This window comes from Mobula birostris, chromosome 15 (assembly GCF_030028105.1).
Source record: "Mobula birostris isolate sMobBir1 chromosome 15, sMobBir1.hap1, whole genome shotgun sequence".
Taxonomy (NCBI): Eukaryota; Metazoa; Chordata; class Chondrichthyes; order Myliobatiformes; family Myliobatidae; genus Mobula; species Mobula birostris.
In genome coordinates this window covers 37,677,337-37,692,080 of record NC_092384.1, presented here as the reverse complement: position 1 = coordinate 37,692,080, position 14,744 = coordinate 37,677,337, and the positions used below count along the sequence as shown (strand labels likewise).

General features: G+C 39.0%; 1 protein-coding gene across 2 annotated transcripts in view; it reads left to right on the top strand.

Moving 5' to 3' along the window:
- Positions 1 to 14,744, top strand: part of heatr3 (HEAT repeat containing 3) — a 59,318-nt gene that overhangs the window by 27,374 nt on the left and 17,200 nt on the right. For both annotated transcript variants that reach the window (XM_072279601.1, XM_072279602.1), the window contains 4 exons: positions 2,807 to 2,947; positions 3,721 to 4,013; positions 6,236 to 6,326; positions 10,849 to 10,994. In XM_072279601.1, coding sequence (XP_072135702.1) covers positions 2,807 to 2,947; positions 3,721 to 4,013; positions 6,236 to 6,326; positions 10,849 to 10,994 — 671 coding nt within the window. The remainder of the gene's footprint in view (positions 1 to 2,806; positions 2,948 to 3,720; positions 4,014 to 6,235; positions 6,327 to 10,848; positions 10,995 to 14,744) is intronic.

Genomic DNA, 14,744 nt, shown 5'->3' with positions numbered 1-14,744 from the left:
CTTCTGCTGCCTGCGTGAGATGATGAGTCTATCGGGACTTTGAGACTTTTTTTTTTACCGTGTCCATAGTCTGCTCTTTATCAAGTTATGGTATTGCTTTGCATTGTTGTAACTATATGTTATAATTATGTGGTTTTGTCAGTTTTAGTCTTGGTTTGTCCTGTTTTTTTGTGATATCATTCTGGAGGAACATTGTATCATTTTTTAATGCATGCATTTCTAAATGACAATAAACGAGGACTGAGCATCCTAATAATCTATCTAATGCACATAGGAAGAGCAGACAAAACATAAATCATGCAAACAGTAGAAGCAAGCAACAACAACCACATTCAAAACCAAATTGAGTCCTTAAATCCAAATCCCCAGAGTAGGCCCAAACCCTCTGTATCAGTTCATCATATTAATGGGGCAAATCACCGCAAAGTTCACAGATATGAAGCTCAGCAGCCAGCGGCATTCTCTAAGCCTCAGTGTCGCAAAGAGAAGAGTAAACATAGTTGGAGAGTGAGCAAAATCAGCCTGACTCTCGACATCCTGCCTTTCCAGTCTGTTGTTGAAATTGTCCAAATAACAGACCATATCTCGGATTAGAACCCGGGCTCTGCCCCAGTGAATCACTCTGGGCCTAGAACATGCCATCCAGTGATTCACTTTGGACCGAGATTTCACTGCCGATAAAGCCGTTCTCAACCTCTCCAAATTGCTTGGAGTGATCCAACCTCACACTTGGGATAGTTGGACAGCTATTGAAAGTCCTTTGCCTTAATTTCTCCTGTCCGAATCGTTCACTCCAACTATATCTTTGTCAATTTTGCAGTGCACCAGCACAACTCGTCTCCCGGATTCGCTTAGCCTTTGCTCACCTCTTCATTGTTTACAGTGATAGTTTACCACAATTTACTTTAAAAAGAATTGTTATTAGTTATGTTTTTAGATGAATTTCCTTGCTTTGAACTATCAGTAAACTGTTGCACGCCTTCTGTAGCACGATCTTAAAAAAGATTGGCCCTGGTGCAGTATGCTATCATTACAAAGCATTGAAGAGGTTTGAAAAGAGTAAGTGACTTTGTTGCTTTGTGGAGATCCAGCAGGACATTGCTAACTTGAGCCTTTATTTATCCATTTGAGAACCCTCAGGCTCTGAGAAGAATTGGGAAGGCATCTCTTCCAGTTATCTGGAAACTCAGCAAAACTGCTAGGATGAAGTTGGCCACTTTTGAAGAGTAGTTTATGAAGTATTTTATTACTCAGGTAGAGGGATTCTGTGCTTCCAAGAATTACTATTCAAGATTTTATTGATTATTGATAATAACCCCGGGCATCCTGCATTTTAGTCATTATGCACGGTGTCAACCCAAGATATCAACTATCATGTTGCTAAAATCCCTGTGGGTGCTACTCAATACACTTGAGTTCCTCCACTCTTTTTCTATTTTGCTCTGCATTCAAACATCTGTATTTTCTTACGACTGAATTTTTGGTTGTGTTCCTGGCACTGAACACAATAGCAGTGTTTTCTAGCCAATGGATCAAGGTATAATTGCAGCTTTTAAAACATCTTTTTTCAACCTATTGAAATAACGAAAGCAGCAGAAGGCAAGTTTTTTTTAAAGAGAATTTTGGAAGATATTGTAGATGTTTGGGCTGCAAACAAATTCAAACATGAAATTTGCAGAAAATCCAGAGCAACACACACAAAATGCTAGAGGAACTCAGCAGGTCAGGCAGCTATGGAGAGGAATGTACAGTCAACATTTTGAGTTGAAACACTTCAGTCCTGATGAAGGGTCTTGTTCTGCAACATCAACTGTTTATTCCTCTCCATGGATGCTGCCTGACCTGCTGAGTTCCTCCATCCTTTTGTGTGTGTTTCAAACAATTATAAATAGTGTATGGAAGAAACTTTGCCCAAAATTGAATCATGTTTTCCACTATTTTTCTGATAGAAGATATGGAGGGGAAACTGGTGGTTCTTTGCAACCAACTTGAGTTGAGGAGAATCTACCACTGATTTTCTTGAATCCCATGCTGAACAGCTGAGTGATGAGGACCTTATGAAACTGTAGAAGCAGCTGTTAGATCAATGAAAATTTGTAAGGATGTCAACACGAGCTGAATACTACGAAGGAAACAGCTGTAGGTTAATCTTCAGTTTTGTGTATGCATTGGCTTATCTTGCAACCTATGGACAAAATCAACATATTCAAAGTTAAAAGTAAATGTATTATCAAAGTACAGTACGTATATGTTACCATGAGATTTATTTTCTTGAAGGCACTTACAGGAAAAAGAAATAGAGAATTTTACAGAAAGTTATTCATAAACCAATAAAGACTGACAAACACCAATATGCAAAAGAAGATAAACTATGTAAATGTAAATAATACTGAAAACATGGGTTGTAAAGGGTCCTTGGAAGTGAGCCATTTCGGAGTAGAGGTGAATGAAGTTATCCACGCTCACTCAGCAAGCCGGTTATTGTAGGGCAGTAACCGTTCCTGAACCTTGCAGTGAGGGACCTAAGACTTCTGTAGCCTCCTACCTGATGGTAGTAACGAGTGTGTTTGTAATCCAGGGTGAAAGCGTGTACGTGGAATGCATAGCTCATATACTCACTGAATGCATTTGCTTGACTAAGGATGAATGTGGTAGCTTCAGTACAGGGCTCCAATCCATGCAAGGCAACTGAAATGAGATACAAATCAGTATGATTTGTTGACACAGCACTTTCTTTTCTGTTTATATGGTAACTTGTATGCCAGGTGGAATGCAAATGAATTGGATCTATTGCTTCCTTCCCCAGCTTATTGTTTACAGACAGTTACTGAAGACAATACTGAGCTTTTGGCATCCTTAATTCCCCCGGCCCTGCAAGTATTGGAAATGGTGCTGCTATCCTCAGAAGATACCACAGAACATCTGCTCCTGAGGACCCTCGTAGCAGGTAAGAAGAGTAACTGGAAAGCGATTTGAAATCTCAGTCATTTGTTCAAGCAAAGAAAATACTCCATTTGTTTGTCAGCTACAATATACAATCTTGATATATTTGGAAGTACAAATCTGACAAAAAGCTTGTAATACATTTCTTAATCATCACAAGCCAAAATAAATCAGGACAACATTTGAGAAGTGCCTCATTGAATTACTAATTGGGGAAAATTATACTGTGTCAAAGTGAACATAAATTTTGTTAGGAATCTTTGTACAATACACAATCTTGATATATTTGGAAGTACAAATCTTTTATTACAAAGATTATCAGTTAATAACTCCTTTTACTAAAACCTGTTTCTCAGAAATGTAAAGGCACACCAGTGAGGAGAAAAGTAAGAGTTCAGTTGTAGATTAAAAGGATGCTTAATTTTTATTTGCAGGATTTATGGATTTTCCAGTGGTGAGCTGTTGATTCAATTTCTGAAAAGTGTTAAATTTGGGAAAATAGATTCTAGAAAATTACATTTATAGTGCTAAATATTGTGAAATGGAGAAAAAATATATTATTCATAGCATTTGCATGTTTTGCTGGAGTATATTTTAATTCCCCTAGTCTATGCATTATGAATTGTTATTAAACAAAAAGTGTAATTTTATGCAGTACATTGCTCCAGGCAGTGTAATCCTGAGTGATGAGGGACAATGGTGTCTGGTGGTTTGAGTCACTGAAGCATTTTGGTTTATTTCACACTTCTAACGATTGTAACTAACATTTCCCTTTAGGTACAGTATGGAATGTGAAGAACATTGTCCCTTCCAGCAGTCAAGCAGACACAATAAATGCTGTTATAAGGATTCTTGCAGAAGCCTTGGACAAGAATGCAGGCCAGATAATTCTTACACTCAGGCAGGCTGTATGTACAATCCCAAAGGCTGAGGCAGAGATTGAAATGGAAGAGGAAATGAACAATACAGATGAGAATGTTGCTCCCAAACTGGAGGATGGTACACAAAAAATATCTCATCAGACTGAAGCAGAAAATATTGCAAGTGAAGACATTTCAGATTTTCTACCAGTAAGTGAATTGTGAAGATGTACATTTGTTTAATACACCTACTGTACATATCTCCCTTCAAATATATCCCAAGTACTTTTCTGTGATCAGTAATCAAATCAGTAAATGCTGGAAATACTCAGCATGTCCAGTGGCTGCTGTGGAGAGAGGAATGGAAGTCAGAGTCAGATGGAGAAATAAAGCGATGGGTAACTAGAACCTCAGAGTCCCCTTTTGGAACAAATTGGCACCCGCATTGTTTAGCTTCTAACCTGAGCACCAAATGCAGTATGCTTTCCATTATCTTTTTTATGAGCAGAAACCCATGTTTCTTTTTGTTCATTTCATGGATAAAAGTTTTAAAGATGACAGAAATGTATTTGCTTTTATTTGACATAGTTGTAGTCTCAAGCCTTTAAGCTTCTTGATTTTCTTTTTTAAAAAAGTCATTTGTTGGAAGTTGGGCACAAAGATATTGTGCAAAGTTTTTTGGTTAAATGATTTTCGATCATTTGGTGCAAGCAACAGTGGATGAACTTCCAGACTACAAAATTCAAATAGATTCAGCTTAAAGGGTTATTCTTTTCCTGTTGAGTACACATGAATCTTTTGCAGCTTGCAGTGCTAAACATGTTATGGAGTTATTAGTTAATTTAAATTCCCTTAAGTGTGTTTATCAAAGTAGAATTTGATCATCCTGCTAGTTAGTTTAAAATTGAAGTGGTTTACTGTATATAGCAGTATCTCACTTTGGCTGTCTGCCTAAACACCAACTCTTCGAGGAAGGGAATGGAAGGGTTGAACATGTTTATTGATCTTTACCGTCCATGGAAGGCAGAATATTTTCCTTTGCTTTCCTCCTTGTGTTCTCTCCTCTATAGCAAGCTAAAACACTGACCTACGTTTAACTCATAAACACTAATTATGACCTTCGGCACTGAGACTTTAATAAAATGCTAATAACTGCTGTTATAATTAATAATAGACTGATTTACCTTGAGAGTTATTTTATTCTGTAACTAGACAGATGCTATCAAATTACCAGTAGTTGGTCGAGAATGTAACCTGATATTTTTCAATCAAATGTGCTCTTTCGGGTCATTATCAAGACAATTGATTATGCTATACTTCAAAGCTATTCAAAAAATTAGCTTTCCTTTATAAATAAGCTGAGGTTTTACTTTAATTGCATAAAGTATCTGCATGGAATCCGGTTTAATATCACTGACATATGTCGTGAAATTTGTTAACTTTGCGGCTACAATACATGATAAATAGAGAAAAAAACTGAATTAGAGAAAGGACATGTCTATTAAGTAGTTAAATTAAAATAGGTAGTGCAAAATAACAAAAAAAAAGTATGGTAGTGTTCATGGGTTCAATGTCGATTTAGAAATCAGATGGCTGAGGGGAAGAAGCTGTTCCAGAATCACTGTGTTTGTGCCTTCAGGCTTCTGTACCTCCGTCCTGATGGTATCAATGAGAAGAGGGCATGTCCCGTGTGATATGAGTCCTTAATGATGAATGCCACCTTTCTGAGCCACTGCCTCTTGAAGATGGCTTTGATACTATGGAGGCTAGTACCCATGATGAAGCTGACTAATTTCACCACTGTCTGCAGTTTACTTCAATCCTGTGCAGTAGGCCCTCCCCATACCAGACGGTGATGCAGCCGTCTGTGTGTGTGTGTGTGTGTGTGTGTCTGTCTCTCTCTCTCGCGCGCGCTCTCTCTCTCTTCCCCCCCTCCCTCCCTCCCCATTTCTGATCTTTCTTTAAGGTTTGGTTTGTGTTCCTCAATGTGAGACATGTGGTACACAATTTCATTGATAGTCTGTATAAATTTCTTACTCAGGATTTTTGCGGTGGTGTTTGGGGGAAGTGTATTCTTGGTTGTAAATACAAGTGCATCCAGGACAGGATTAGGCACTTCAAAATCGCAAAGGAAAATCCAAGCTTATTTCTCTTGACATTCATGTAGGTGCAAAGTATTTTTTTTTTGCAGACTTGCACAATTACATTTCAGATAGTTTTACATTACTACAGTACTTTGAAGATAATTTATGCCTGATGATTTTTCACTTTGATCTTCCTAATGACACCAATGGAAAAACAAAGTGCCTGCAAAGAATACAGATAGTATTGATTCAAATGATCTTTTTTTTAGTTGAGAAAGTTTTTAATATCTATGTTTTCAGTGCTAGAAATCTTTGAATCGATTTTTGTTTAAACATGTTTTTCAATAGACCCAGTGCGAGGAGTTGAGGCATGCCACTGCTCTGCTTGATGCTCAACAGACTGCCTTGGAGATCATTGTAAACATGTGTTGTTCTGAAGGTATGAAATCTACTTCCAAAATTGTTTTCATCCACTAATGTTTGGGGTGGCTCTTTGGGCGTGTTGCATTCCTCCAGTGAAGGAAGATCCTTGCTACTTTGTAGGTTAAGTGACTAGAATAACTAGTTTGAATGAGGAACTTACATACAAAAATATACATCAAGAAGTTATTAGTCATTGTAACTGAATTCACTGGTTAAATTTTCTTTTGACTCCAGGTGGCTAAATTCAGACACCTTTCCTGTCATGGTTTGCTTTGGTCAAAATGCTGCTGCTGTTTTCCTCTGAAATGATGCTGCACCCCTATGGCCAAATTGTTTATTGCATCACCACTTCGTTGTTTCTTAATGACATGTTATCAAGTTACAAAGTAATTGTTCTTTTATACTTTGGAAGATTCCGACAGTAAATAGAAGCAGATATAGGTGATTTCTGTCCCTTGTGCTTGCACTGCCATTCAAAGTTCAAAGTACATATATATCACCATATACAGCACTAATATTCATCTTCCTGTGGGCATATCCTCTGATTTGCCCTTTTAGCAACATTATATATAACATGTATTTTCCTCTTTCCTGTTGCAGCACAGTATCTGAATTTTGGATTCCAGCTTATTAGCTCCAGCATTTTGTGTGTGTGCTTTGGATTTCCAGCATCTGCAGACTGTTTTCGTGTTTGTGATACATTAACTCAGAGTTGAAGTTTGTGAGCTGTGGACATGTACTGCACGGGTCCAAGTGGTTTTCATTTACCTCACCAAAGTCTGCACTCTGTGGATCTTGCATTCACAAGATGCTGTGCTTTTAATTGGGCCATACACTTACTTCCTTGTCTCTCATAACTTTGTGTCACCTGACTTCGATTCACCAGTTCTTGCTGCTTACTCTATTACCTGGAACACTGAAGCCACCTGTTACTTATGATTTAAAACTATGAGCTCCAGGGAATTTAAATGCAAAACAAAATTGCATTTTTAAAATGGAAATAAAATTTCCCCCTCATTTGCCAAGCTCATAAAACTCTGGAGGCCACTGTCTTCTCTGCCTTTTTTAAAGCTAGTAACAGCCTCCCGTGCTGTTTTTAAACTTGTAGGCTTGACCTTTCAGGCTTGCCAAACTCCCTATCCTCTCCAGGTACTTGGTGTATTACATTTTTCTCATCATCCTCTTGACTTGTTAAATCATTGTGGAGAGAAAAACAGCTAGCATGTCACATCCGTGACCCTTCATTGTATTTATCTCTTCTCAATATTGAAAAGGAATGTGGAGCCATTGTTGGTGTCTGTTCTGATAAGAGACATTAGCCTGAAGAGTTAACAACTTCCTTTTATGCAGATACTGTTTGACCTGTGAGAATACTTTTATCCTTTCCTGATTTGAATCCATTTTTCCAATGTCTGAAGTTTCCTTTTTGATGTGTAAACCATAAATGGAGAATTTGAATGCTTTATTATGCTCCGATTTCTTTGGTCACAATGACGAAGGATAATTTTTTACAGATACTCATTTTATTTCTTTGTTTTAAAGATACCTTTGGCAGTCTATTCTTTCAATTGAAATGCAATAAGATTGTTTTTATTTGTAACTTTTCAACATGAAACTGAAACCTGAGATTGTTTTGTTGATGATAACCTCAACTTCTGTTTGATATCGGTAGTGCAAATCCTGCTTAGGGTATCACAAAGTTTGTAATTTTGCTCACCTAAGAGTTTAGTTGATGTGCTTTCCAACTGGCTGATTAACATTAAACCAGTTCTGTTGAAGTTGCAGAGTTAGGAGTTTAATACAGCTATTGTTGTACAAGTTGTCTTGAATAAACTGTATATTTTTACATCCTTATAACAACAATTTGGATTTGTATAGCACTAAGTTCTAGAGTCAGAAAGTTAATTTGCAGTTTATGAAACTGTGGTTGGGCCTCACCTGAGTACAGCATTCATTTCTGGTCACACTTTAATAAGAAGGATATGGAAGCTTGGAGAGTTTTACCAGGATGCTGCTTAGATTAGAGGGCATGTGCTTTGAGAAGAGGTTTGGACAAACGAGGCTTGTTTTTTCTGGAGCGGTGGAGGCTGAGAGAAGACAAAAGCTCAGAATTATGAGAGGGTTAGGGTAGATGGCCAGGATCTTTTCTCAGGGTAGAAATGTCTAAAACTTGAGGGTGTGCAGTTAAAGTGAAGGAAGAATGTTTGAAGAGGTGCTGGGCCAGTTTTTTTACACAGTGAGTAGTGGGTGCCTGGAATGTGCTGCCAGGGGAGGTGGTGGAGACAGGTACAATAACGTAGATTAAGGGGCTCTTAGACAGGTACAGGAATATACAGAGAATGGAGGGATATGTAAAGTTCTGGGAGAGGAGGTTAGTTTTGTACAACATCATGGGCCAAATGCCTGTTCCTGTGCTCTACTGTTGTATGTCTATATCAGTGACCAACAACAACTCAGGCAATGGATTTAAGGAGTGCCTTGAAGGAGAAGTGGAAAATTGGGTGGAGCTCTGGAAGCCAAGGTGTTGGTGTCCTGGTTGCCGAAGGTATGGCTGCCAATAGTGGCGTGAGAAAATCTGGTTGTGTATGAGGCTAAGTTACAATGCTGAGATATTACACGCAAGGTTCATGCCAGCCTCTGCCATAAGCTCCATTCTTTGACCACAATTCCATTCTTGCCAGCTACACATCCAGCTGAGCCAGGCTTTATACAACCTTTGCATTCTATTTAACCCCCCAAATGAACTTCTAATCCCTATAATCCTCTCCGATAATAGAACGCCTGCTTTTCCCTACTTAGTGTGTCTGTATCCATCCTGACTTCATTCCAAGCACCTGTCAAAGTTGGACTGCAAGCATGTTTCCCTTTGAGAGTCCACAATTCCTGCCATTAGGAAAAATACTTTCCTGATAGTACAGCTATTTGAGATAGCAAACTCCTTAAAGACCAATTTGTAGAATTACTTCAGCATCTTGCCATTAGATAATGGTTGATCTAATTAATTTCTGCATAGTAGATAGTAAGGTTATCCAACCAATGACCAAACACATTATTGAATCTTAAAAGTTAATGTGAAATGCCAGAGGAGTTCTTCACTCTATCTTGAAAAATTTCTTCCCAAGACAATTAATCTGATCAATCGTCCTAGTCAGCCACCCCCACTCCATCCATTGATTACCTCAGTCATTGTACTGTAACACTTCAAGCCACTTTCTTATATTGCTGTTGATATTGCAAATACACGCTAATATATATATATATATATATACACACACACATTTTATTCCATATCTGTATTTTAATTTTTTTATGTAATTCCTTTTTCTTTATAATTGTTGAATGATGTTTTTGTTGCGTATTGCACCAACACATCACAGCAAATTCTTAACACATGTAAGTGTATACGGTGACTAAAGCTGATCATTGATTCCTGAATGCATGGATGCAGCCAGTGAAAGTCTATTGAAAGTGAAGCCTCCTTTTCCCAGGTGTCGCTAACAGCCACTAGACTCAGCGGTGAGAAAATCACCTTTCGAAAGCTGTGTACGTCTAGGGTCGGTATGACTTTGCATCCACCAAAACTGGGAAATTGGGATGTCTGGACCACCCGAGCCCTGATCTGTGTGAATACTATGTAAATACTGCCTCCATACAATTAACTGTCGGCAATAAATAATGGATCGTACACTGCATACAATTATAAAGAAAGTATATTTACAAATTTCAGCTTTATCAAACTGTTAGTAGGAAAAAAGAAAAGAAAAAAATTAGAAGGCCCATTACAGTTAACCCAGTTCAAATGTGCACATAATTTGGAGCTCACCGTGAAGTTGTGTTTAACTCGCTTGCTGGACCTACAGTCTGTGTGAAAGCACATACCATCTTCTGAATGTTGTTTGAAATCCATCACAAACAAACAGGCTCCCCATGGAAGTATTGGTCGTTCCTCCTTGAAGCTATTCATCTGTATGAAGTACTTTGTGCAACAGCGACGGCATCTTCAGTCATCTTCCCTCCTGTGTTCTCCAAGTTCCCGCCAATAAAGACCTCGACCCACACCAGTGTACGCCATAAAAACATCTCTGCTCAGCATTCCCTAGAACCTTCTCCCAGTTCCACCATCCTGATTGCCTGAAACAACATTCCTAGGTTGAACAACATAGTCCCTTGTCTTTAGCTCAAACCCAAACATGCTGAAAGCACATCAGACTGCTCTTAACAGAACGGCTAAAATGGAATACCGACAACATAGTGGTAAAAATCTTAACCAGGGCATTACATAAGTTATCATGAAATTATCTAATGCTTAATATCTCAGAAATTTTCCCAAATGCTGTGTTGTGGGTAAAAAAAATAATCTTACATTTAATTTAATGTCATTCTTCAAGTGAATTTAATTAAACCATAAATATAGGAAATCTGTACATGACCATTACCAAAATGGTGGACAAAATATTTTGATTCGAGTATTAACTTATTCTGCTATTTCTGATTTCCATCAGAATCACCAAAGCCCCTCTTTTTCTATTTGTCCTCAGATCCTTCTGATGATGAGTGGGAGGAGATGTCAAGCAGCGATGAAAGTGATAATTGTATGGCTGAAGGGTCTGAAACACTTTTCTCTCCTCTCTGCCTGTCTGCAGAGGTTAACTCTGCACTCATTAACTACCTTATTCCAAACAAGGTAATGATCAAATCTCCTTGTCATGATTTTAGTTCTTGGGGTAGTTTCAGCTGTAAATTGAAATAGTATCTTTTTGTTGTCGATGCTTTGTGTACCTGAACACTGCACAGTTGATTTCTGACTGTTATAAGACCATAAGACATGGTGCTGACTTTCGGCCCATCGAATCTGCTCTGTCATTTGATCGTGGCTGATCCATTTCCCTCTCAACCCTAATCTGCTGCCTTCTCACTGTAACCTTTCACGCCCTGACTTAGAATCTGTCAGCCTCTGCCTTAAATACATCCAGTGACCTGCTGCAATGAATTTCACAGATTCACCACCCTCTGGCTATAGAAATTCCTCCTCATTTCTGTTCTAAAAAGACATCCCTCTATTTTGAGGCTGTGCCCTCTGGTCCCAGACTCCCCCAGTATAGAAAACATCCTCTCTAGGCCTTTCAACGTTCGATAGGGGTTCAACGAGATCCCCCCTCATTCTTCTAAATTACAGTGAGTAGAGGCCCAGAACCATCAAATGCTCCTCATATGGTAAGCCTTTCATTCCTGAAATCATTTTTGGGAGCCTTCGTTGAACCTTCTCCAATGTTAGCACACTCTTTCTTAGATATGGGGCACAAAACTGCTCACAATACTCCAAATGAGGTCCCAGCATTACATTCTTGTTTTTATATTCAAGTCCTCTCGAAACGAATGCTAACATTGCATTTGCCTTTTTCACCCACCAACTCAACCTGTAAGTTAACCTTCAGGAAATCCTGCATGAGGACTTCCAATAATTCCCTTTGTACCTTGGATTTTTAAAAATTTTCTCCACATTTAGAAAATATGCTTTTATTCCTTCTACCAAAGTGCATAACCCATGCACTTCCTGACACTACTCCATTTGGCACTTCTTTACTGATTCTCTCAATCTGTCTCAGTCCTCCTGCAGCCTCCCTGCTTCCTCAACACTACCTGCCACACCGACCCCTGCAGTCACCACGTCACCAACAGAGTCAGAGAAGGCTCCCTCTATTCCAACTCCTTCCCTCCTGCCAATCGGCCACTGCTTTTTCCATGCTAGTGTCTTTCCTGTAATACCATGGGCTCTTACCTTGCTAAGCAGCCACGTGTGAGGCACCTTGTCAAAGACCTACTGAAGTAGGCATCATCCGCCGATTCTCCTTTTGTCTATCCTGCTTGTTATTTCCTCAAAGAATTCCAACAGGTTTCTCAGGCAAGATTTACCTTAAGGAAACCATGGCTATTTTGGCCTGTTTTATCATGTGCCTCTAATTGCACTGAAACAACGTCCTTACCAATCAACTCCAACATCTTCCCAACCACTGAGGTCAAGCTAACTGGCCTACAAGTTCCTTTCTTCAGCCTCCCTCCCTTGAAGAGTGGAGTGACATTTGCAATTCTCCAGTCCTCTAGAACTATTCCAAAATCTAGTGAACTTGAAAAATCACTACTAATGCCTCCCCAAGCACCTTCTCCCTTGTAATAGCAACTGCACTCACTTCCGCCCCTGACACTTCTGAACTTCCAGCACTGTGCGAGTATCTTTCAAAGTGAAGGCTGGTGCGAAATACTCGTACCGCTTCAGCATCATTTTCCAGCGGTCCTATATCTCCTCTTGCTTCTCTTTTACTTTTAATATATCTGAAACATCTTTTGGTATCCTCTTTGATTTTTTTTTGTTTGGTTTGCTTACCTTCGTTTTGCATCTTATCCCTCCTTATGGCTTTTCTTAGTTACCTTCTGTTGTTTTTTAAACTTCCCAATCTTTTGACTTCCCACTAATTTTTGCTCTATTATATGCCCTCTCCTTTGGTTTTTTTGTCTTTCTCTTCCATTGCCAGTCACAGTTGCATCATCCTGTCTTTAAAATAGTACTACTTTGGGATGTATCTATATATTCCTTCCAGGAGCTCCAGCCATTGCTGCTGTGCCATCATTCCTGCTGGTGTCCCCTTCCAATCAGTTTCCACTCCTCTGTAGTTCCCTTTGCTCCACTGTAATACTGATACATTTGACTTTAACTTCTCAAATTGCAGAGTGAATTTGATCATGTTATGATCATTGGCTCCTAAGCTCTCCTTTACAAGCTCCCTTATTAAAACTGGTTCACTACACGACATATTAGATAAAATCCTTCATGTTTGACTATTAAAAATATTGGTAGAGATATGGAGTCAGATTTTACACCCTATCCTCATTATATGCGAGGGATGTATTCCTTGAAGTTGACGCATAATGTGAATAATTATTTAAATGGAGAAAATAGGGATGCGTTCCAGAGGGCTTCCTAAATATGTTTTATCTGTAATTTATTCACATATGACACAAAAGCAGTACTACAAGACAACATCTGTATTATATTTCATCAATTTAAGGTAATATTCAATGTAAAAAATCATAGAAAGTTAACATCTGAGGGTGTACGGTACTCACCAACAGTGGCAAGTGTGTTCACTCTGGGAAATAAGTGGTTGTTGTGGTGTCAGGCAGCTTTACATAGATAAGGTGGATGGTAGTGGTTGTCAGGATCACATCATGCACAACAAAAGGGTGAAGGAAGCCTTAGAACTGCCGGCAGCAGAAGGTGTTACCGATTTGAATAAAGTGGTGAGGGCTGTTTGCTTGGCAGCATTTCATTTTTAATTTGCTTGTAGGGAAGAAGGGTTGACGGCAGGGAACGACTGAAATGCTGACTCCATTCTAAATGTGGGTCCATGTCCATCGCCATTTGTGCCATGTGTTCCGACTTCCACCATTCCCTCATTGTTAGTAAACTCCCGGGATTTTCAAGCATTCGGGATGCTTGCAGCATCGTGGTAAAAAAAAAATACATACGCCTTGAATATGGATTATACCTTGGTCGAGTGGTTGAATCAGCGATGTTGTGTTAAGTGGCAGGAAACGTACTGTTATGTTAGGATGAATGCTGTCCAAATGTTTAGGATGGGCTGGCGCATTGTCAAGCAACAAAAGAACTTTAAAGGCAAGATTCTGTTCCCGACAGTAGCGTCCCAGAGCTGTGTTACTTTCAGCTGATGCTGCGCTGTTTATAATTTCCAACTTCTTTTCAAGTGTTAAAGCGGTTCTCTGCTGCTCGGCTGACGGCCCAGGGCATGACATCGGATGCTTAGGAGGCATAGTTAAATATTTCAAGTGCAAAATCACTGCACCATAGGTAAAACCAACAGAAGTTTAAGATCGCGCATCCACACCTTGCCAAAACCAATGCGAGAATAGCGGGAGAGAGATTGTGAGGCGCGCGCACCTAACTTGTATTGGCGGGAAAGCAGTGCTCCTCGCATAACTGTGAGTTTTGGATGCATATAACGAGACATTGGTAGAAATAGGTTCCTCGCATAGCTGTGAATCCGCATTGTCTGAAGACGCATATAACAAGGATAGGGTGTATTTGAATCCAGTGAGCTAAATTAATGTATGTAAAGCATAATTGAAATATTTTTGGTACCAATAATGCTCCCGGAAGTGACTTTTCTGAATTGTATTGGATCATATTTGTATTTATAGCTATGAAAAAACTGTTAAAATTTCTTGATCTTCAAGTGGAGCTGAAATAAATAGCTTCATCCAGCAGTTTGTGAATTGATTTGAAAGTATAAAACAGCCTTTGACGGGTAGTTGACTTCAGAGCAGTAGATTGTTCCCTTTCCTTTTTTTATAAGCAGGAAAATGTGCAATAGATTAGATTTAGATTAGATTAGAGTATGAGAACATGCAGTCCTCTTTT